At 39.1% G+C, this 22,305-nt stretch overlaps 1 protein-coding gene across 32 annotated transcripts in view; it reads right to left on the reverse strand.

Moving 5' to 3' along the window:
- Window positions 1–22,305, reverse strand: part of ROBO2 (roundabout guidance receptor 2) — a 1,484,585-nt gene that overhangs the window by 65,598 nt on the left and 1,396,682 nt on the right. For 18 of the 32 annotated variants that reach the window (XM_065575614.1, XM_065575735.1, XM_065575671.1 and 15 more), the window contains 3 exons: window positions 14,683–14,807; window positions 10,864–11,035; window positions 3,477–3,659 (listed from right to left, as the gene is read on the reverse strand). In XM_065575614.1, coding sequence (XP_065431686.1) covers window positions 3,477–3,659; window positions 10,864–11,035; window positions 14,683–14,807 — 480 coding nt within the window. Of the gene's footprint in view, window positions 1–1,288; window positions 1,316–3,476; window positions 3,660–10,863; window positions 11,036–14,682; window positions 14,808–22,305 lie in introns of all 32 variants that reach the window. The other 14 variants (XM_065575697.1, XM_065575553.1, XM_065575655.1 and 11 more) reach the window with 1 other exon arrangement.

Consider the following 22,305-nt stretch of genomic DNA (forward strand, 5'->3'; position numbering starts at 1 on the left):
AGAGGAGCTAACTGTACAGGGAGTGCAGAGAATGAGCATAATGTGATCAATGGAGAAAGGGGGGGACCCATTAGCACGGGGGAAAGGGGGAGGAATTATGGTAGGATAAGCAGAAGCACCATTTTAAAGGTCTGTTTTCAAGAAAGCCAGGAGTCTGGGGCTGCTGGAGGATTCTTGGTGAGTTTTAGGTTGCTCTACTCCACTTTTTATTGCAACTTTTTGAAGAGAAAATAACCTAAAATTCCCTGAGAGGCATGCATGGCCTACTAGTAGCTGGGAGACCAGTGGCCCACAAGCCCCCAACTTATTTGGAAAAATGTCCCTTGTCAAAATTCTTGGCATTTGGCAGGTATGACTGAGAGGTGTACTACATGCCACAAAATGTTGCACACTTATACTGGAAAAGATTGAAATACATTGGCCACGTACACTGTAGTGCATGGGGATAATGTAATAATTTTTGGGATTGTGACACTCATGCTTAGATATGAGAATTGAGGTCAATTATTTGTATTAATTATTACAGTTAACTGGATACACTGTATCTCTTGACCATACATATGTTGGCAAAGCTGTTTGCAACCTGCTGTTTCAGCCACAGTTCGTTTATTCTTCACATAACTTTAATCACACTCATGATAATGGCCTACCGTATGTTACGCCTTGTAAAAAAACGATAACATGAAGTTGGTTGTGGATTGGACAGGCAGAACAAAGGCAAATGCTTCAATGAATAAAAAGCTTTAAAATGCCTTAAAGACCTATCTAGTGTATCAGTGTGTGTGTATGGGTTAATCACTGGCTAGGTTTGACATAAGTGCAGATCTGAAAACCCCATGCAGAGGCAGATTCATGTAAAGTGAAGAGTGGAATCTGGGATAAGTTTTGCTTCTCTGGCCAGGTGCAGAGGCCTTCAGAAATTTGCAAGTTAAATACACGAATCCTCAAGAGCAAAATTTGGCCCTTTGTGACTAATGCCTGTCTATCGTAGTTATGTTAGTTCAAGCATTGCCCTGAAAATTACCTTTCAAAATTGCATAATTTAGAAGGGTTGGATGAGTAAGAAGTATGCAGAATTATAATGAAAGAGAAGTTAATTGTGGTAGATTGTAACCTTCTTCTGAAATCACTAGCAGAGTCAATAACACATTATTATAACAGATGGGGAATGGGAGTGTTTCTCCTTGTACTTGGTTTTATACCTGTATACCTGCTATGATTATAAACACTTATGCTAATGATTGCAATGGCACGTTGGTGAGGTAAGAGACAGACTAATGGACAGTACCTGCAGGGGTGAAGGTGAAGGACTGAACTGCAAAACAAGAGAGCAAACACATCGTGAGTTACAGACCCTGATAACAAGCACTAATTGCAGGGCACAAGGTTCCCTTGGAAGTCACTCATCTATAGTTTAAAATCGAAAGCAGGTTATAACAATTGAGCTTTAAGCACTAGTCAGCCAGCAGCCAATGAGAAATAAAGGTTGAAGAAAGGTGAATAGTGAATTCTGACAATTACATTTGATGGAAGTTAGTTCTGAGGTGGACATGCTATCCTCCTTATCATAAATATTAGGATGAGTTCTGAAATATGATGTTGTACAAGCTTTCATTGTTAAGAGCATACAGCATTTCACAATTCTGATAATGGTCATTCTGTGTCACGATGCAATGTTCACATAACGTTTAGGTGCTGCAAACGTCATGAGAAAGAATGAGCTACAACAGCAATTTAAGCTGCATTTCTAAAGTATAAAAGACTGCTCACAAAAATGTGCCATGTCAACTCACATAGACATAGGCCAAAATCCCTTCTCTGGAAAAATGAGGCTTAGTATGCATTTAGTTAGTGCATTTGAAGTACATGAAAAGGTATGACACCTCCAAAAGGAAATGAGACTACTAAAATCCTGATGTGTTATCAGTTTAATGTAAGAAAGTGATAAAATAATGTAACTATCTCCTACTGTTAATTATCCTCATTAGATAGACAGATAGATAAATCTGTATCTATCTGCATGAATTAACAAATCCTCTTAGAGTAGAAACTGTCATCACGTATATACACATTATTAATTACAAGGAAAGAAAGAAAACTTCATGTGCAAACAGCACAGCCTACAAATAATGTTACTTCACCACTGTGGTCATTCAGGCACACTCTATAGAATTAATAAGAAATCAACCAGATTTTGGAGTGAGTTTAGCCTGGCATGCTAATATTGCCAGCAATAAACATGCGTGAATTGCCAACAGTGCTTAACCTGGGCCAAGTCATGAAAGGTCTTTTCCTCCTTGAAACCAATAATGTGCTAAAATTAATTAGTATATTGGGCAAGGAAACTAGCTGGAAAATACCTCAATATTTTAAGAGTTATTTTTCATGTAAAATTGGCCAAAAGTTGGAGGTGGTTTTTTTCCTTGGGTTTTTTTTTTAATAGGTTCATATGTAATTTTATTATAACTATCTGACTTCTCCACAACCCACAGGAAACTTGAGATATATCAGCTATAGGAGTGTTACCAGTCCTGACAAAATGGGGAAAATACTAGAATTTTTATTTTTATTTTCCCCTTCCAAACGTAATTCTCTGAGGCTAGATTGTGACTGTAGGCAGAACACTGAGCAAAATGTGTGTGTGAGAGCTGCACCATACTGCTGGGGTAGCTCCAGGAGGCATTGTGCTTCATAGACACATCTGAGACTCTACTTCTCACCCACTGCAAGTAAGTAATTTATTGCTTGCCTATACCAGCACTAAATTATTACTTCCCCTGTACAGGCTCAGCTACTCTCGCCAGTGAGTTGGGGTGGATGGAGCCAATGCTCTGCCCATTCCCCCCTCCTTCCTTCCTCAGCCCCCAGCTCCAGATAAAGAGGGAGTGGGTGAGTAGCTCTGCTTACTTGTATGTGCCTAATAAGGTGACCAGATAGCAAGTGTGAAAAATGGGACAGGGGATGGAAAAAGCCATGAATATTGGGACTGTCCATATAAAATCAGGACATCTGGTCCCCTTGGTGCCTAAACCCAAAGTCTGGGGCAAACATAGGAGTAAAGTGGTGAAGTTAGTGGGGGATTCATACTCCCTCTTACTGTCATGTGGTTATGTAGTCTGGTTCGCAATCTAGCTCATAATTAGAGTTGGGAACACTGAAAGACTGCCTTTTGCAACAAGAGTTGGGTGAGAGGTACAGTTAAGCCTTTCTGTACTTTTGTTATGCTAGATGTGCTGGAGATGTAAAAGACTGTCTTACAGTAATGATGAAATGTGGCCCAGAGCAATGCATTTAAAGCTTCTCATACACTGGCACTTTTACAGCACACGTTAAACAGGCATACAGCATTCATCCATTCCACCTTTATTTGTAAAACCAGCATTGTTAGGGTTGGGGTTTTTAAATTAGTTCTAATAGCACCTGTCCTGTTCATGATAGAACCTGACAAGTTTGTAGTAAATAGTTACTGTTCTTACCAGCATAATTGCTCAGCCCCTTCCTCTTCTTTCTTCGCCAATACAGCCAGATGCTGAAACCCATCAGAATTACCCAGCATGCCCCACCAATGCCAGCAATAAAGGCAGGCTGCTTGACAACATCAGTGATTTGCTCAGTTATGCTGTTGTTATTTTCAGTGATGACAACTTCGTTACGACCTCCTGCACAAAGGAAAGTCAATATCACATGTTTATAATGTACTTGTAATGCAACCAAGAACCAGAGACCTGAAATGGAAAAGAAACAACAGTACTGTGCTTCAAAATAATTTTCCATGGTGGGATACAGGTAGTTGGGTGTGGATTTATAGGGTGTTCAAACACAGATTTGAAGGCAATGTTTCCTGCAAGAAAACCTACAATTCATTGCAGTTATTCAAACATATGTTGAAAAAAATCTACTATACTACTGTCCCTGTAAGCTAACAGATGGCAGCTCACAGTCAATTTTTGTGAAATATTATTGATATGGGTATAAGCAGAATACCACAAAGAGAGACAAAGAGATAAAGTGATTGAAACACAGACTATATGCTGTCTTGATTGTATCTAATGATTTGGAATTTATTGACTTCCTGCATATGTCCCATTTTCTTTCTCCTGCTTTTAAAACTGAACTGGTAGCTCAGTATCTGGCTTGATAACAAGCCCTTAATCTAAACTGTTATCTGTGGATGGACGTCGCACAAATGCCAAAGTGTGTAGCTCCAGAACTGACAAACACTGTGATTGCTCAGTTATTAGAAACTCTCTTCAAAAATATCACACCTCTCCAATCTGAGCCAGGGACTCAAAAATTCAGCAGTTATAAAAATATGAAAATCAGATAACATTTTCTACAAAAAATATGAATAGTAACCTTGTACATGTTTGGTGTAGAACATCTTACTCGGTATGGGTTTTTTTAAATGATGCCAAAATTATCCAACCTTAATATTTAAAGCATAGACATATCTTGCCCCCATTCGTGAAACTACTTACAGTGTTTTTAAGATGTAGAGGAGACGATTCAGTGCTGCAAATACCGTATTATAAAAAGCAAATATTTGGACTCTTAATTACAGGAACTAACAAATTATAAGAACCTATCCCAAATGTAGAATATTGTAGCAATAAAGTGGTTATTTCAGGCAAATTGTTATAAATATTGTAGCATTATGCCTTGCTGTGAACATTTATATATTCCTCTTCTATAATTCAGCAATGGTTAAATTCACTCTACACTTCTTGGAACACAACTGCTGCTGTGTCAGCATACTGGCTGTAGTCTAAAGTAAACAAACAAGGTCATTTGCTAAAGTCAATGCAAGAAAGAAAAGACTTTAAGGATCTGATTCTTATTCCCACTAATGCTCCTTTACACCACTCCAGCAGCTTTGCAGTGGATGTAAATGTAATATCCCCTTTAATGCTCCCTTTCATTGCCAAATCAGTGTAATGGGGCCTTAATAAATGAGACTCAAGTCCAGAGAACATAAGAGTCCTCTTTACTTCATTATGGTCTACTTGTCTAACCATACTCTATCCGTCAGAGCCTCCACCCCTTACTCAGTCATTGATGTCAATTGCAGCAATGCCTTAGTGACAAGCTCGGTTTAGACCTTATACTTCATTCAGAGGTGGCTGAAGTTACTTATTAATAAATATGATGTAGTGTATTGTGTTGCTGGAACTGCTGTTAGTAATCCATGTGATTTTATTATGTTTTTTCCCTATCTGATTACTCATATCAATATTTAGTAATTTTGACTGTCTGCCTTTGTGAACAAAGAGTTCAAATGTTATGCTGGATGTTGGCTTGGTTTTAGTAGTTTTGTTGAAAAATCACTGACAATTGTACTATAAAGAAGAAAAAACAGGGAATTTTAGGAAACACCAGAGAGTAGAGTCAAGGGAGAAAAGCCCTTGACTGATTATGGCTGAGGGCAACATGCACCCTCCTTTATATATATTTGAAACTTAAACCACAGGCTACAAAACCTGCCACAGTGCTTTCCAAAACTTTTAAATTTTATCCGGCCAATTATCAAAGCCCCGGTGTTTCCCACCCATTATATGGTACGAAGGCCAAATACTCAGTGGAAACCAGTGGGTAAGGAAAAGATGAGAGGGAGTAATGGCTCCATCAGATGTTTTCCTCTTCTTTGGTGCCCTTGGAACCCTTCTTTAGGTGCATCATAGAGTTAAGTCTTCCAGGGCCAGAAAGGAATGAGCCTCTCTCCTTGTGTACCTCAAGAACTCAAAGGGCCAGAAGAGGATGTGGTGAGGCAATGGAAGCGCTGCTCCTGAAGAAGCCATGGAAAAAGGAAGGCCAGGGGAACACTTTGGACATGCTGGCTCCTTGAATAGATGTCCAGGAATCCAAAGAAAGGTAAGGCACTGCTCTGAATGAGCTCTTCCCTACCATCTACTGATGGGGAGAAAGACCTCAGGAGCAGACCATATTTTTATAGCTGTATCTACTGTGTGACTAGCAAAAATACCTGCTCTGCCAAAGTGATCAATTTTGGCTGTTTTGGGTTAAAATTAAGTCTTGGATGGAGGGATAATGAAATGTTATCTTTATTATATAATTAAAGGGCAAAAAAAATCCTGTATTTAATATGCCCTAACTATAACCTCACTTGCTAAGGAGGATAGTGATGCCAAATCGAAGTGAAAGTCAGAAGGGGTCGGGACAGGTGTTCGTATCTGGTAGTGTAGGCTCTGTTAAAAGGTTCTTAGATACCATTTTACCCTTCTCCTCCAGTGTTTAAAGAAAGAGATAATTTTCTATCCATACAGAGTCCTTGATCTTACCCGTGATCACTACAGCTGAAATCATTAATAAGCTGGTCTAAATGGCTGAGCCTTAGACCTGGTGAGGGGACAGTGCTGCAGTGAAAGATGACACAGAAGAGGCAGCAGCAGTGAGGTTCTCCATTACCTGGTGAAACCACTAGAAGCAGGAGGACTGAGCTAGTGGCAGAACATCAGAACCCAGCATTCCAGCTAAAGGGAGCAGGGTGAGGCAGGAGCTGTGGTAGTGATAGTGGTGGGCAGGCAGAGGCATCACTCAAACCCAATCTTCCCCCATCCCTACTGGCAGGAGGTGAACTCATCTGATCACAACTCTGGAGTCTGGGACTCTGCTGAGCTCAGACAACAAATCATGAGTGCGGATGCAGTGAAGGGAAAGGAGAGAGATGTGTTAAAGGGACATTCATCCATTGGACTTTTTACACCACAAAGGACTACCACCCACTACACTGTGGGGAAGGTATTTTACTTATGGTTTGCCTGCTCTTGAATCATCACTGGGGTGTTTTCCCAAATTACTACTGTGTTCCCTCTCCTTTTAATATACATTTTATTTTGTTATACACAGACAATGTGCATGCAAGTGGAGAAGTACGGTCTCGGAAAGGCACCCAGGCATGATGATTAGTTTCCCCAGATTTCTGGGTGGGGGCTCGAGCTGATTCTGTTTTGTAATGTTAAGAGGAACCCTTAGATATGAACATAGCCCTTGTTGCTACCGCCATCACCTGGTAGAAAGGTTACAGAAAGGAATCTTGTTTCCCTATAGAAACCTTAAGCCCTGGACTGGACATTCTGCCTTCACAATGAGGTCAGAAACAGGTCCTCCATGAGTAGTGGATGCACAAGAAACTCCGCGAGGAGAACCTCAGAGGAGCTTTCAGACGACTTTATCCCTGGCCAGAGCCTCTTCCAGAGGAAGATGCAATCTGTCTCCAAATTAGGTCAACTTACCTTCTAAGTTAGCAGCCTGGATGTTTGTTCTACCCTTCAGTGCTTAGCAATTACATGTGCAAAAGTAATAATTCATTTAAATGTCAAAATAACATATGCTTTGTGATTTCAGTAGCTGAAAAGTAAATGAACACAGATGCATGTTTCCTATTGACGTAAAACAAAATTAATCTAATTGTAAGGAGTTTGGGGAACAAATTACATTAATTTTGTATATATTTATCTGATATTTAATCAAAAGTAATATATATGTCATCCAAGGTATCAATGTACTATTTCATATACTGCAGGTGTTTCTATAACAATGCTGTCAATTCTACTAATTAGAACACATATGAGGGATGTGTGTGACCTGTAACGCTCCATTGTTCTTGCAGACAAAAATATAATGAAATATGTCTTCCTCCCATTGGAGAGTAATGAAGAACAAAACTAATTTGTTGGACCAAAAATTAATTAGACACATCAGATTCGATTGTACCTATTACTGTGAAAGTTTGCAGCTGTTCCTCATATTATCACACCAACTATAAAATGTAAGTATGAACATGCCAACTGATTACTGAAAGAATAGCTATATTATTAATCAATATTATTTTAAAATTATTTCTTCTTATAATCCAACTACATTTTCTTCTCTAGCATCCTCAATCCTGGTGAGCAAAATTTTAGGGTTTTTTCCTAGAAATAACAAGTTTGACGTATGTTTCTTTATAGAAGCTTTGCAATGTTTGAAGACACGTGCACAGTTCATGGAAAGAACACAATTCATAACTGTTTCTTTGTATTAGACCAAGCAATCAAAGTATAGTTTCAAGATCATAATTAAAATACTTTCTTACTGTGATTTGTAATGTAATTAGGGAAAAAAAATTATTATAGATATCTGGATATGTGATTAGAATGGCAAAGTAAGATATCACTGTGGTATTATTTATACTGCATCATAGTTGTGCAGATAATTTAAAAAAAAATCACATTATGGTTCCTTCCCAATGTCATCAACATTTTATCCTGCAAACACACATATGTGAGTAACTTTATTCACTTGAGTAGCCCCAGGGGCATAAAATATAGAATCACCAAAATACAGGGCTTGAAGGGACCTCAAGAGGTCATCTAGTCTCTGCACTGAGGCAGGACTAAGTAGACCATTCCTGACAGGTGATTGTCTAACCTTTTCTTAAAAACTTCTAATGATGGGGATTCCACAACTACCCTTGGAAGCCTATTCCAGTGCCTAACTATCCTTATAGTTAGAAAGTCTTTTCTAATATTTAGCCTAAATCACATTTGCTCAGATTAAGCTGATTCCTTTTTTGTCCTACCTTCAGTGGATATAGAGAATAATTGATCACCATCCTCTTTATAACATCCCTTCACATATTTGACAACTGTTATCAAGTCCCCCGGAAAGTCTATTTACATGAGTAAAGTTACTTACATAAGTATTTGAGAATTGCAACCTATAATGATCCCCCATTTACAATTACATTTTGAGACCTGTCAGTTAGCCAGTTTTTAATCCATGTAATGTGTGCTATATTGATTTTTCATTATTCTAGTGTCTCAATCAAAATATCATGTGATACCATGTCATCTCTTAGGGAAATCTTAGGGAAATCAAGATAGTCTATAAACAATAGAAAAAAGATGGAATTTAAAGAAAAGTGAGATGCAGACAGTGTGACTGCTAGTAACTGTATCTTGCTTTCTGAATACAAAAGGGAAAATGTAAGTGAAAAAGGGAACCAAAATCAAAACAGAAAAGACCTTATCCATTACTTTTCATCTAAAGGGCATTAAATATGCAGAAAGTGCTACCAGACAAAATTGTTGAGGCATATATTCTGGGATCATTAAAGTAAGAATTAAATGACATAATGAGTATAACAATGAATAAATGAAAAGTCTCTAAGTTCCAACTGGCATTTTCCGATGTATGATGTACTTACATTCTCATGTCTCTTCCACCGCCATACCACAAATATGGAAACATATCTTTCCATGTAGCTCTGGGGTATATTAACCATTTTTGTAAGAGTCAGGGAAGGACTGATGGCTCAGTCCTGCAAAGTGCTGAGCACTCTAGCCCTGGTCCAGCAAAGCACTTTCGCACATGTTTAACTTGACGCAAGTGAGTAATGGGACTACTACTCACATGTTTCAAGTTAAACATGTGCTTAAATGCTATGCTGGATTAGCACCATTTGTGTTCAGCACCTTGAGGGATTGAACCCTTAAAGCAGTACTTCCAGAGACACCTCATACAAAAATCAGGTTGTTCAAAAGTAATGAACTAAAAGTGAAAGGTCAGTCTCTCGGTAGAGATCATTTGAAGAGAGGCCCCAAATTCGTATCTAGTACCCTTACCAAGGTTTTTGTAATAGCTGAGTTCACTATTTTCAGTCTTGCAAGATTATTTTCCTTGTCATACATACTCCCATGAAGCTTCGATGAGTAGACTCACCCTAAGGGTAGATCTATCTTAATCTCCCTTTTCAGACTCCCCCTCCAAAAAGAAATACAAGAAAAAGAACCTAAATCTAAACTTCTGCATTGCCCTACTTTTGAGAGGATACATTTGTAATGTGAATGTCATTAACCACTTAAAATGAAGCTTAAATAAGCCTTAAGTGGGAGCTAGGTCTTGTGCTGGCTTTCCTCTGAAGGGTGAATTTCACCCCAACTCAAATGAACATTCTAAGTCTGAGACATTGCTTTAGTTACATTTTCCACTTTTCCACATTTTCAGTCGTCTCTGTCAAGAGTCCTAAAGGCACAGTATAAGAAATAGAAGAGGAGATTACAAAACCTTATCCCAGTACTCTTTTGGAAATAACACATTTTTAAAGCAACATTAACAGTTGGCCCAAAGCCGTAGTTCAAATAGATCAAATTAATAAACAAATCCCTATACTCGAAGCACTTTAATGCAGCTCTGCAACAAAAAAGCTCAATTCAGATCTGTTCAGTTGCCTGCCCCACCCCCAATTTATGTTATAGAAGAATCTCAGAAGGATAAGGTTCTAGGTTTTCCTCAGGTCATGAAATTAATTGAGTATGGAAACCACTAATAAGAAACAGTAATTTCAAAGGAAAGAGATGATACTACCAGCTTTTCTCTTTAGTTGGACTAGAGGCCACTTGTTCTTTGGCAGAAGGAAGCCCATCTGCTTGGGATAGCTGAAAAATGCTAAACTTCAAATGTTCAGAAAACCAACTTTAACAGTGCCTTGGGCAGCAGCAGCTCAAATAAGGCAATATTACAAGCATCTCAACAGGATAAGAGAGCTAGTTCTATAAATCTGTCAACCTGCAGGAGTGGTAAATTCGTAATAAAATATTAAATCAGCTGTGCAGGATAATCTATGTTTTTTAATATGTTTCAGGAAAGGAAGAACTATTTCATCTTATTAGCGGTGAGAACTATACAAAAGAGGAAGAGGCAGTGTTGGCAGGCAGTGGTACATTTAAAGTTAACTAGATAGCTCAAATTGAATTGCACTTTGTTTTTTTGCTCCACTGGATTTTTATGCTTTCAGAAGTGATTTGTGAAAGCTTTTCTGAAATACTAAACAGGTAAAATAAAATAGAGGAGACAATCACTTACCAATTATTATGGGTTGTGGTTCACTTTTTACTCCAACACCTGCACTTGTACTTGCTGCAACTTCCACTCGATATTGAATACCAGGGTATAGGCCGCCTATCACTACAGAGCGAATGGCTGCATCTACTGTTTTGTTGATGTGAAATCGAGTCTCATTACCTAGGCACCAGATCTGAGGTAGGAATTGGAGAAATAAAACAATATGAAAATAATCATGCTTGCAAACAATGGTGCACAAATACTGTATATTAATATACTGCATTGGGAATATATATATTGATATGTTGAAATGCAACTGCTAAATTCCTTTAAACTTTTAGGCCTGATTCTGCAAAGACTTATGCACGTGCTTAACTTTACACATGGCTAAAATTCTCATTCTTGCTCTGGCCTCTTTACACCAGGTAAAAGAGACAGAGCAGCATAAGGGGGCTATCTTAAAGCCCTAGATCCAACCAGTGTGCAGGAATAGAGAAAGACTGCCACTATCTTCCAAGGACCCACTTACCAGCCCTGACATAGGAGGAATGCTGGGAACGGTGCTGGGGGTGGAGAGGCATGCTGGAGGTGGAGCACATAGCATGGCAGACATTCTTCATGGTACTACTGTCCACAGGCAGCTGGGGATGGGATTCAAAAAGCCCCCAAGCAGCCCAGGATCAGTAGGGTTCAAAAATGGCTTAAAAATCACCTCCTTCCCCATGTTCCTGAGCTGTAAGTTCTATGCTTCAATTCTTAGAGGCACAGCCCAGAATCTCACCCATTGACTTTAATGACATTAAGCATATGCATACATCTTTGCTGGATCCGGCTCTTGTTCAGTTACTATGGCTATAATCTACGGTTTCCTAAAATTATTTTTTCAGTCTCATTTTTTTCCTATTGAATAGAAAATGCGCATCAAATATTACAACAAGAAGCATGTTGAAACACTCCTAAGAATATTATACAAAATCTCCTTTTAAGTATTTTCGGCTTTCTATCCTGGTAGAAAAAGGGTGTGTGCCATTTCTAAAATGCTATGCTATGTTGTTGCCGTCATAACTGAAATTGTTCAGGAATCTAAATTTTGCGGTCTGACTTATTTTACCCTGTAATTCAACAAACACAAAAAATGCTCCCTACATATCCTGATATGTGTCGTATTTCAAACCAGCACTTTGTGGCGCGAGTGGTATATTATTTCAAGGCAGTTTTGCTTCTCTCTCTTATATTTATTCATGAGCATTTCCTGAGACATTTTAGCATTGAGATGTTCAGGGACTCTTTTTTAGTTGAAGGGATCTGTGGAGACTATTACTATAATATTAAAGAATGCATTAACTACCACTCTAATTCCACTCAAGGGAACCAATACATAAAAAATCTCATATATGCATGTATGTAATTACTGTACCAAAGGAAGGTGCTGCTGGTTGAAAACAACATGCGGTTGCTGACAAAGGGCTGGATTATCACAGACCTTACTTGGCTCAGCAGAAGAGAAAGCAGGAGTAACATCCCCATTGCTCCTATGTTTGGCACTGCTCAGTTTTTGACTCTAGCTTCACAGTACCAGGGGCTACTCATATACACCTCCCTGTAAGCAAGGAGTGGGGGATGGAAGAATCCCTGCTTCCCTTAGGCTCAAATAGAGCTTATTTGCTGGCCAGAGTCCTGACCAGGTGCATGAGGGAGTGGGGAGGAGTCATCATGATTTGTCCTGATCTGGTCCTGGGAAAGTACAGTATTACATGGTGCTCCTAATTTAAGGCAGACTGTAAGGTTGCAAACCAGCACTTAGTTAATGAAAGCATTTTAGACTATTTTGACAATGGAATTGTTGTAGGCATAAATGAAGGAAGAAACAAAATTTGCAGATGTGTGTGTAGCTCGGATTGTAGGAAAATGCTGAGCTATTATATTACTTAATAAGAGAAATATCACATAAGCAAGTAATTACAGATTAATTAAGATTTTCAAAAATAGGTGCATAAAGGTAGGATCCTAAATTCACATTTATTTAGGTACCTAAATAAGGTACCTAATTTTTAAAAGTGCTGATCATACAATGCTTGCCACTGAGGTAAATGGCATCTACTGGGTCACTTTTGAAAATCATGTCAATCAGGTACATAAATATGGAATTAAGAGCCCAAATTTAGTCTCCTAGGTTTTGAAAATCTTGGCCTATGTCCCAATGCATATGTATAAAAGTTAAGAGTTAAAGTTGTGTGGATAACTCTTATGCATTTTCTGATGTTTTTAATGCTTAACCACGAAGTCATAACATTCTCTTAAGATAGTTTTTTTAATGGAATTTATATGAAGCAAGTATTGACATACTGGAGTTGGTATGAAGATGAATTGATGTGAAAATGATATTTCAACAGCATAGTTGGTTTAATAAATTGTGGTATTGACCAAACCAAATAAAACAAAACAACAAACTAATACATTACAAATAAATATTGTGTGTCTTTAAAACACCTACTCAAGAGAGCGAAACATAAAAGAGCCTACACTGATTTTAAAACTAAGTGCCTGCCTCCCTCCTCCATCTTTGAGTCAGATTCACCCACATTGGAGCAGGGGGTATAAATTACACTTTCCTGTGTGAGATGACCAAACTGCATCCACAAGTGGCAATGCCAACACTTCCACTCTTCTGGGACTTCTGTTGGGGCAGGGAAGCTTCCATTTCCACCAGAGGCTCCATATGAGACCCACTATCTCAGGCTATTGAAGATACACTATTTTAGTGAGTATCCCCCATCCACAACCTTCTGACATCCCCAATAGGATTTGTCCCTGAAGAAGGGAAGTTGTGGCCACTTTCCCCAGATGCAACCTCTGGCAGTTTTTTTTGCCTCTGGAGCTTTGTTCCTGGATTCCCACTAGCTTCCACTGGCAGAAACCCATGCTGAATCTGCCCCAAGAGTATGGCTTCTCAAGTTAATTCTCTGATCTCTAGCATGTATGCTGCCAAGCCCATCATTTCCCCTGGCATTTGGGTAGAAGATGTGATGAGGGCTGAAAGTGTTTTACTACTATTACACCTGCTGTGCAGGGCTATTTCTGTTATTCTATGTGCTGCTGGGTATTTATTTACTGGAGTGGGATGAACAGTTCATCGGATAGCATTTTGTGACATATCCACGTTGTAAACATTTATTTACGCATAAGTGGTCCAAGCATGGGATTGACCATTGACTGATACAGCCTCTGAGGATGACACCTTGCAGACAGCACATCAATGATGGAGGACAAAAGATAAGTAAAGTGAGCTACTAACCCACTGAGAAACAGAGACAGCATACTAGTGATGTTCAACCTGTTGCTCCGGGGAGGCTGCTTGTGGCCTGCAGTTCTCTAAATTATGGTCCTTAAAGGCGACCGTGGAAGAAGATTTGAATTTGCTTACAAATTGAACTTGTGTTCTCAGGGTCATGCCCTGTGATTTTTACACTGAAGTGTTTTGAGTCAGCTTTGTTGCAGGGCAGGGAGGAAGGAGTAGCTTTGGCTGATCCACTGCCAGCTTCCCTGTCAGGCTGTGGGAGCTCTAGGATAGGAGCTTGGCTGATTCACCCCGAGCCTAGAGTAGTACCTAGTACAAGCTGGCTCCTCTCCCCCTCACAGATCAGTTTTGTTTTTAACATAATGTTGATGCTGATTAACTTGAGAAAAAAAGGCAAAACTGCTCAGACCTCTCTGCTTCTTATTATACAGATGTGTATTTCATTATGTCAAAATCTAAATCCACAAAAAAATGTAATGTTCTATAATTCAACCACACAATTTGGTTTAATTCACATCCCTCCCATTGTACATCAGTTCTACCTTATACTCCTGGATGATTCCATTTTGGTGATCTGGTGGGGGAGGGTCCCAGGAAATGCTGATGCTTGTGCTGTTATGGTTTCCAACTGTTAGAACAGTAACAGACTGCGGAGGGGCACTTGGAGCTATATCGGGTAGAAGGAACAAATAGAAAAATAACATTAGTCCAGTTGCTGGATCATTAATTTTGCTTAAACAGTGTAAGAGTAAGCAGAGAATCTATGAAGTTTGCATTCTCATGGGCTTAGAGATGCATACATTCTTGGGCAACGACAATTATGAAAAATGCCTTTCTGAAAAGAAGCAGAGCATTGAATGAAAATGCAGTAGTTGTGAAACACAGAAACAATGCAAATCACTCTTATTTTATTTGTTTATTTATTTATTTTAGCATGTCTCAAGTTTACATTAGAATTAGTCTCAGACTTATATTCCTTTTCTTATACACATGGTTGCGACTGCATGCAGAAATTAAATCTGCTAACTCAGTCCGCCCTAAACATTGTTCTGATCCCCCTATCCCCACTGTCCCTCCACGATCTAATATTGCCTAGTGATGAATAGAAGGGGATATTTTTAAAGACACGTATCCTCAAGGTATTTAAATGTAGGATATTCCAGTTTTTGCCTGGCCAAAGAGTTAAAACACATGGGGCTTTAATCTCAGTCACATTGCCAGAGAAATGGTCATATATATTGTTACTCCTTTTGATTTGAGGGATTAGCCAAAATTTTGGGGCTTTGTGGGTTATCCCAGTTAGGAGGATAAATTGATGATGCAGTCAGGTATTTCTCTGAAGCAATTCTGTTTATTTACAAAGAATATCAGTGCTCAGACCTCTCCGGGACAGAGCAGGACAATCAGAAAAATGACAATTTCTTTGCTCACAGTTTGAAGCCTCTTTCACACAGCACTGAGCTCAAAAAGATCTCTCTATCCTTGCTTTTCCTCAGGGCCATGCTCCAAGTGCTCATCCAGGCTGTCTTTCTGCTCTTCCTCTGTATAGCCTTTTATTTTGCTTAAAGTGAATTTAATGTTATAATACACTACCGTGGGTTCAGCTCTGGTTGCTACCGTTTGAAGTTCAACAGAGTGAAAATTGCCTCTGGTGCTTTTTTCAAATGTGGAGACTCTAGAAACACACCAAGTCCAAGGATAGGGACCACATACACAATCACAAGTACGAAGTCCTGTCCATACTACAAGTTTTATTAAAGCAATAAGTAAAGTTACAATTACAATTGTAAATTGTAACTTTAATGTTTAATTATTAACATGCAATAATTAAAACTGCAGTCATACACACATCCACAAAAATATTCTAGGGTCTGATGGACTTCTCAATAGATGATCATTGCTAGAGGTATGGTTCCTGCTGGAGGGATGAGATCATTCCTTGGGTTTTCCTACTTTTACCCAATCATGGAACCCTCTTTTATATTGTAATTCTGAATATACCTAACTCCTTATACATATGTATGAAGGTGCTCTCTTTTCCTTATCTGTTCTTCCACACCCCATGACTATTGGAGTGCCCCATTTTTCATAGGCTGTTCTTAGTTCTTCTTATTCTCATTAGCATCTACGCACAACATGTAGCCTGCAGTCAAGACAGACATTCAAAGATGTTACAATTAGGTGTCTAGTGGTTTTGGACAATACACTGCAGTCATTACGATCTACTTTTCTGTAACATCACGTGTTGGCACATCTTTACTGTAATCTTGTGACTTTACTGCACAGAGTTATTCCCAGTTCACCCACTTTTGTCAAGTGTTCTTAAGCCTAGGACCTAGTATGGCTAAACTAACATCTTACAGGTCTCAGCCTGCAGGCCTTGCGTTCCAGCCATGCTTTACTTATACACATAATACACACTCATCACTCCCAAATACTTATCAATCCTATACTTGTATAATCCTACAATTTATTTCTATTTAACATATATTAATTATATATGAAATAGCATATGAACTGACCATAACATCACATAATTGAATGGTCAAGGGATGATAAAATGAACATCTGTAACCCTGTGTGGTGTGCATCTCTCTCACATGCATCCCCACTCAAAATAGCAAAACCTCTCCACCCATACAGTTAAAATTTCTAAATGACCTCACATGTGCCATTGTTGTAGGTGGTGACATGTGCCTGTGTTTTGTTTGAGGCCCCTATTGTTTCAGCTACCTGGTTCCATAAGAAGTTTAATTGCATCTTAAAATTATTTTACATGAAAGGTGGCAATTAAGAGTCCCTCTGCTTCAACGATATTGAACCCAACTCAAAAAAATATCCACCTCTTCTTTTCCCTGGGCGGTTCCTGTTCTGCTCCATCATTCACTCTTGTCCTGCTGCTTTTTGTATGTTTAATCACTTGAGGGTATTGAACATTTATGATATCTCATTCTTTTGCAGTCTCTCTTCCCTTGTCCATGCCCCAGATAAAGAATACAGAAGTGTTGCCACAGTTCCAGGCTAAGTCACCAAAGTGATTTGTGTTATTAAGACATTTCCCTGGGAAAGAATATCATCACCTTCAGCATGACACCTTTATTCCACAAGTGAGAACGTGTGAACTGCAGAGTCCCCCAATTATTTTTTAAAGATGTTATGGTAGAGACTACATTATCAATTTCACAGCACCATTAGCACATTCATTAGAGAACCCACTGGCGTTCCAAGCACCTCTCACTCTTGCTGTGATGCCAAGTTCTGAAAGCCCCAGCAACCTGTAGGTCCAGGGTTTTTTCTAGTACATTTCTGTCACATTAAACAAAAAATTCACTGAGGTCCAGGATTTCCAACTGAAGCCTTTCCCTCAGTTTTCTCCTCTAGCTCTGTATTCCTGTCCATAAAGGACTTGGTTCACTTTGTTGCTCCATTAGTTCTGAGGGCACCAAAACTCTGGAAAAATCCTTTCATTACTGGGTTTTCCTGATTGTTTAAACACCCTTGGACCATAGTTCCCTGAAAAGTGGGCCCAAAGTCACCATCATCTCCCTATTCACCTTTTGATCTTCCCTGGCTTTCAATGCCTGGGTTACCCAAAAGCACTGGCAGCCTCAGGGACAGCTGGGGTGTCAGGATCACTCAAGTTTCCTGAGTCAGTCCAGGATTCATTAATTTTTCCTATGGCTTCTCAACTACACCTGATGTTTTGCAGAATATGACCTACAAATCTGGATCCAGGAATTTAAACTCAACTCCTTTTAATGATTGTAATGGGGGGATCTCACCTCTTGAGAGACTCCTAGTAGCTGGGTGTGGTACACAATCTTTTTCTCATGCCTGGAACCCTCTGTAGGCTGCCAGCTGACCTTGGTGGGGCTTCAGTGGCTTGCCCCTCCGACCAAGTCACAAAGTCCAAATGAAACACTTCTGAGATAGTAAAGAGTTCAATAAAAGAACAGTAACACTGCCCTCACTAGGGTCTTCAGCCCCAGCTCTGGACCCTTTAAATTCAGCCCTGTGTTTAGATTCTCAAATAAGCTATGTCCCCTTCTTCGGGTTTATGCCACTGTGACTGTTAGAGGAACCTGGGATCTCTGACTACTTTGGGTTCCAACTCAGGGACCTTATACATAGCAGCCACATAGTGCTTAATTTCAGTTTGTTGTTGTTTCTTCCCTGGGGCGCTTCCTACCTAGTCGTCCCCCCCACCTATTTATTTATTTATTTTTGCTTCACTCTTATCTCAGGGTCAAAGTTCTTAGTCCTCTCTCTCTCCCTGCAAACCCAGCTATTCAAATGCAGCCAGCACCAAACTCTGGCTATCCCTTGAGCACCTGTGGTCAGAGAGGAGAACCTGGCCTTGCCTCTCTTGTCCGAGCCAGGAATTGACCTGCTAAGGCCTAGCAGCTCCTTTTATCTGAGCCTGCTGGGTTCTGATTGGCTACTTCTGTGAAACCTCTCAAAGCAGGCCTGGAGGACCCACCTACACTGCTCTTTTCCTCTGAGCTCACTGCTGGTCTGGGATATCTTTGTCTCCCTGCTTGGGATCTTGACCTACCCCAAGCTCTTTGAATGCATGATCCTGGAGACCACCTCCCTCCATAACCATCCTCTATTGGGGTCTTCATTCCAGAACCTATTCCCTTTCTGTCTTCCCAATACCACCTACTGGTATGGCCTCCACTACTGGTACTGTCTTCTATACTTAATGCCACACCCTTGCATCGAGGTGGAAGAGTCCCCCACAAGTGTGAGAACCTAGGGTTCTTCACACAAAGCCCCTCTTATCTACTTTCCTAACTGCCACCTCCTACCTCCTAGCTGTAGGAATATCCTGCTTGACCTCTCCAAAGGGACTGCTCTGACCTGGGATTCTTATCCATAGCCCTCCCCTCAGGACTCTAACTTCCCCCATATGGTTCAAAATATTATGATAGAAAGCATTCTGGAGTTCTTGCCAAATTTCCCTGTTGTTGTTCTATCATGTTGATCACTAGCAGCAGGTTGGCTGTGGTAGCCTCTTCTCTTATGGCGGTCATCTTCTTCTGCTCTTGGGTTGCTGCCTGTTGTTGCTGCAGGATCAACAGACGTGCCTCCATCTTTCCCTTCTTTCAGGGTCTGGTCTGAAAATCCCACTTTTAGTACCAAATCATAATGGGGCCCTCACCTCTTGAGTGCCTCCTAGCAGCTAAGTGTGGTACCACAGTACTTTACTCGCCCATTGCAATGTAGTGGTCTCTAAGGAACTGCAGTAGCTGATGTAACTTGTGCAGCACTTAAATTGCTCTAAGTTACTCCAGGGGCAAATTGGCCCCTGGCCAACCCAAATCAGTGAAGCAGAAAGGTGGCCTAAAGCTACTTTTCTCAACCATGCTGAGTATAAAATTGGTGCAGTTGAAGACTAGGACCTAAGTTTTGTAGCACTTGAAACAGAACTAAGCCACATAATAAAAACAGTATCAATATAAAAAAATCTATTCTCTCTTTAACAACAAAAATGTAAATAAACGTACCTGATTCTAAAAGAAAATTAATAATAAATGCATGAACCTGTAGGACATCTATCTCTATAACCATCCTGCGTTGGGGTCTCCATTCCTGAACCTATTCCCTTTCTCTCTTCCCAATACCACCAACTGGTAGGGCTTACCACACTGGGACTGTCTTCTATACTTAAAGCCACACCCTTGCACCTGCATTATTATTATAGTGGCAGAGATTAAAACTAAGCTGCTTATCCTCTTTGCATTAAAATATAATGGACTGTTTTGTTGAAATACATTCACTTCCCTCCTTAACGTGTAGAACATTCATTTATATACAAAAATACACAATGCATATGGAAAGATAATACATCACATATACATACTGTACAAACCTATGTAGAGAAAGAGAACTGAACAAATACTGCAAGATATTTTTGAAAAATATTCATTTTGATTTTTAAAAAAAAAACCTTCAGTTCAACTGTATTAATTCCTTCTTTGAGTTTATATTTTATGACTATTATAGTGAATTAATTTTCTGGAATTTTAAGAGGATACAGAATAATATTAATGGAAAGTGAAATTGAAATTAATAAAAGCCTTGAGTCAGACTAATCCAAACAGCAAGTGGACACTATGAAAATAGTGTCCAATGAACACTAAACAAGAGAGCTCAAGTTTAGAATACCATACATTTGCAATGAACAGGTCATGAACAACACACAGACCAAGTATTAATTATTTCCTGAGGAATTTCAAATAAGTGAATGAATTTGAAAAAAAAAATCACGTTCAGCTTTTAGGATAATTTGTGAACAAAAAACCTGAAAATTATCAAATACATGATCCATTATTATTTGTCCAGTTCTCTCTCGTGTGTGTGTGTGTGTGTGTGTGTGTGTATAGACAGTCCTGACTTCTCTCTCTATGATAATATTGCTCTGTCAGCTGGCACCATGATATAAATTAAACCACTTGTCTGACTGTGCTGTAGTTATTAAATAGACCACACTGAAAAATAACATTTTTAAAACTGTTTTCTCATTTCCCTTGATGCTAGCTTGTGGAGAACACCTTGCCTGATTCTTGACAGATCAATTATTCCAGTGCTCAGCTTCTTGCTACAGATATGAAAGAACCCAAATCACTGCTCATCTTTTCCAGACGCAACCAAACAGAATTCCATTTGTTACTTTCACAAGGCCAAAGAGGTAGGAGATGAATGGATACTGAATTGTAACAAACGTCTGATCTAGAGGAAAAGTCTAACTGTGGTGAAATTGATTTTTGGAGGTAGGCCTCAGAAGTAACATTCTATGTCAAATTAAATCCAGTAAAAAAGCTGAAACTTCTTTCTGGTAGTACATTGCCTTTGCCAAAGCTATATATTTTGATGTTGCAAAAATTACAGTATTCACAGCACTCTTCCAAATTGTTTCTCTAAAGATAGTATAACTGACTTTTTCAAAAGTCAGGACTGAAAAGACTGATTTTCAAAACAGAATCAGATGTCAATGCAACAAGTGTGATACCTTTAAAAATACTACTCCTTTTATGTATGAATGAGAAGTAAATCATATTCACCAAACATTTATTTGGGACTATCTTTACAAAAGTATGAACAGCAAGGTATTTACAAAGATAACTGGAAGAATCAAAGGAAATAGCCATTGAAATACAATCACTAATTTTCTCACGGAAGCTTATGTTACCTATTGGTGCTTTGATAGAAAAAAAAAGTCTATCACACAAGCAGTTAATTACTGTGGGGGTTGGGGAATCTTTTATAATGATTGACATTTGACAAGTGGCAACCGTTTGTTTTTCTGAAGAAGACACTAGTCAACAGAGTGGCCGAAGGTTAGACTAATATATACATGGACTGTGACTTTAACACATCTGTAGGCAAGGAAAGTTCTAAAAATCTTTACTGTGTAGAAAGTTATTCCACAAGAAAAAGTGGCCTTTAAAGTAGGAAATTACCTGACAGGTTCTGCTGGGAGGTGAGGGTTACAAATGAAAATGTCACTCCTGAAGTACTTTACAGAAATAGACTACAGATACAAAGCCTTTTCTCTTTTTTAGCGAGTCTTAATTTAACTTTAGCAGGAGACACTTAGATGAACTAAATAAACAACAAAAATCAATTGAGAATGGACAAGGATAAAATCCTCTAGTGAGGGGGAGAAAAATCCTACAATGAAATTCTAGCAAAGCAATTTCAACTCAGTAAGCTTTTTTCCAATTTTCTTTTTTTAAACTTTTAAAACAAGCTTTGTTCATACTACAGTGAAGCTAATCTTTACTGAAGAATTTAGGATTTATGATCTAATCAAAGCAATGGGAGTCAGGCATTCCCAAATTCTTAACTTGCCTTTGTCAATGACTCCCTGTATGATCTCAAGCAAGTCATAGGACCCTCAGTTTCTCCATCTGTAAAACAGGGACAGCAACTACCTAACTCACAAAACTGATCCCAGGGTTGGTTACTTAACTGTTGTCTAACTAAGTAATTATAACATGTTTGAAGGTGAAAAGTATAATAATAATAATAACAACAATGTCAACAACTATGATGATGACATGTTCCATTCCAAGATCTCAAAGCATGCTGCAATCATTATTGAATAAACTTCCTCACAACACCCTATGAGTAATGGAGATCACATAGACCCATATCTG

Source organism: Chrysemys picta, chromosome 1, assembly GCF_011386835.1.
Source record: "Chrysemys picta bellii isolate R12L10 chromosome 1, ASM1138683v2, whole genome shotgun sequence".
Taxonomy (NCBI): Eukaryota; Metazoa; Chordata; order Testudines; family Emydidae; genus Chrysemys; species Chrysemys picta.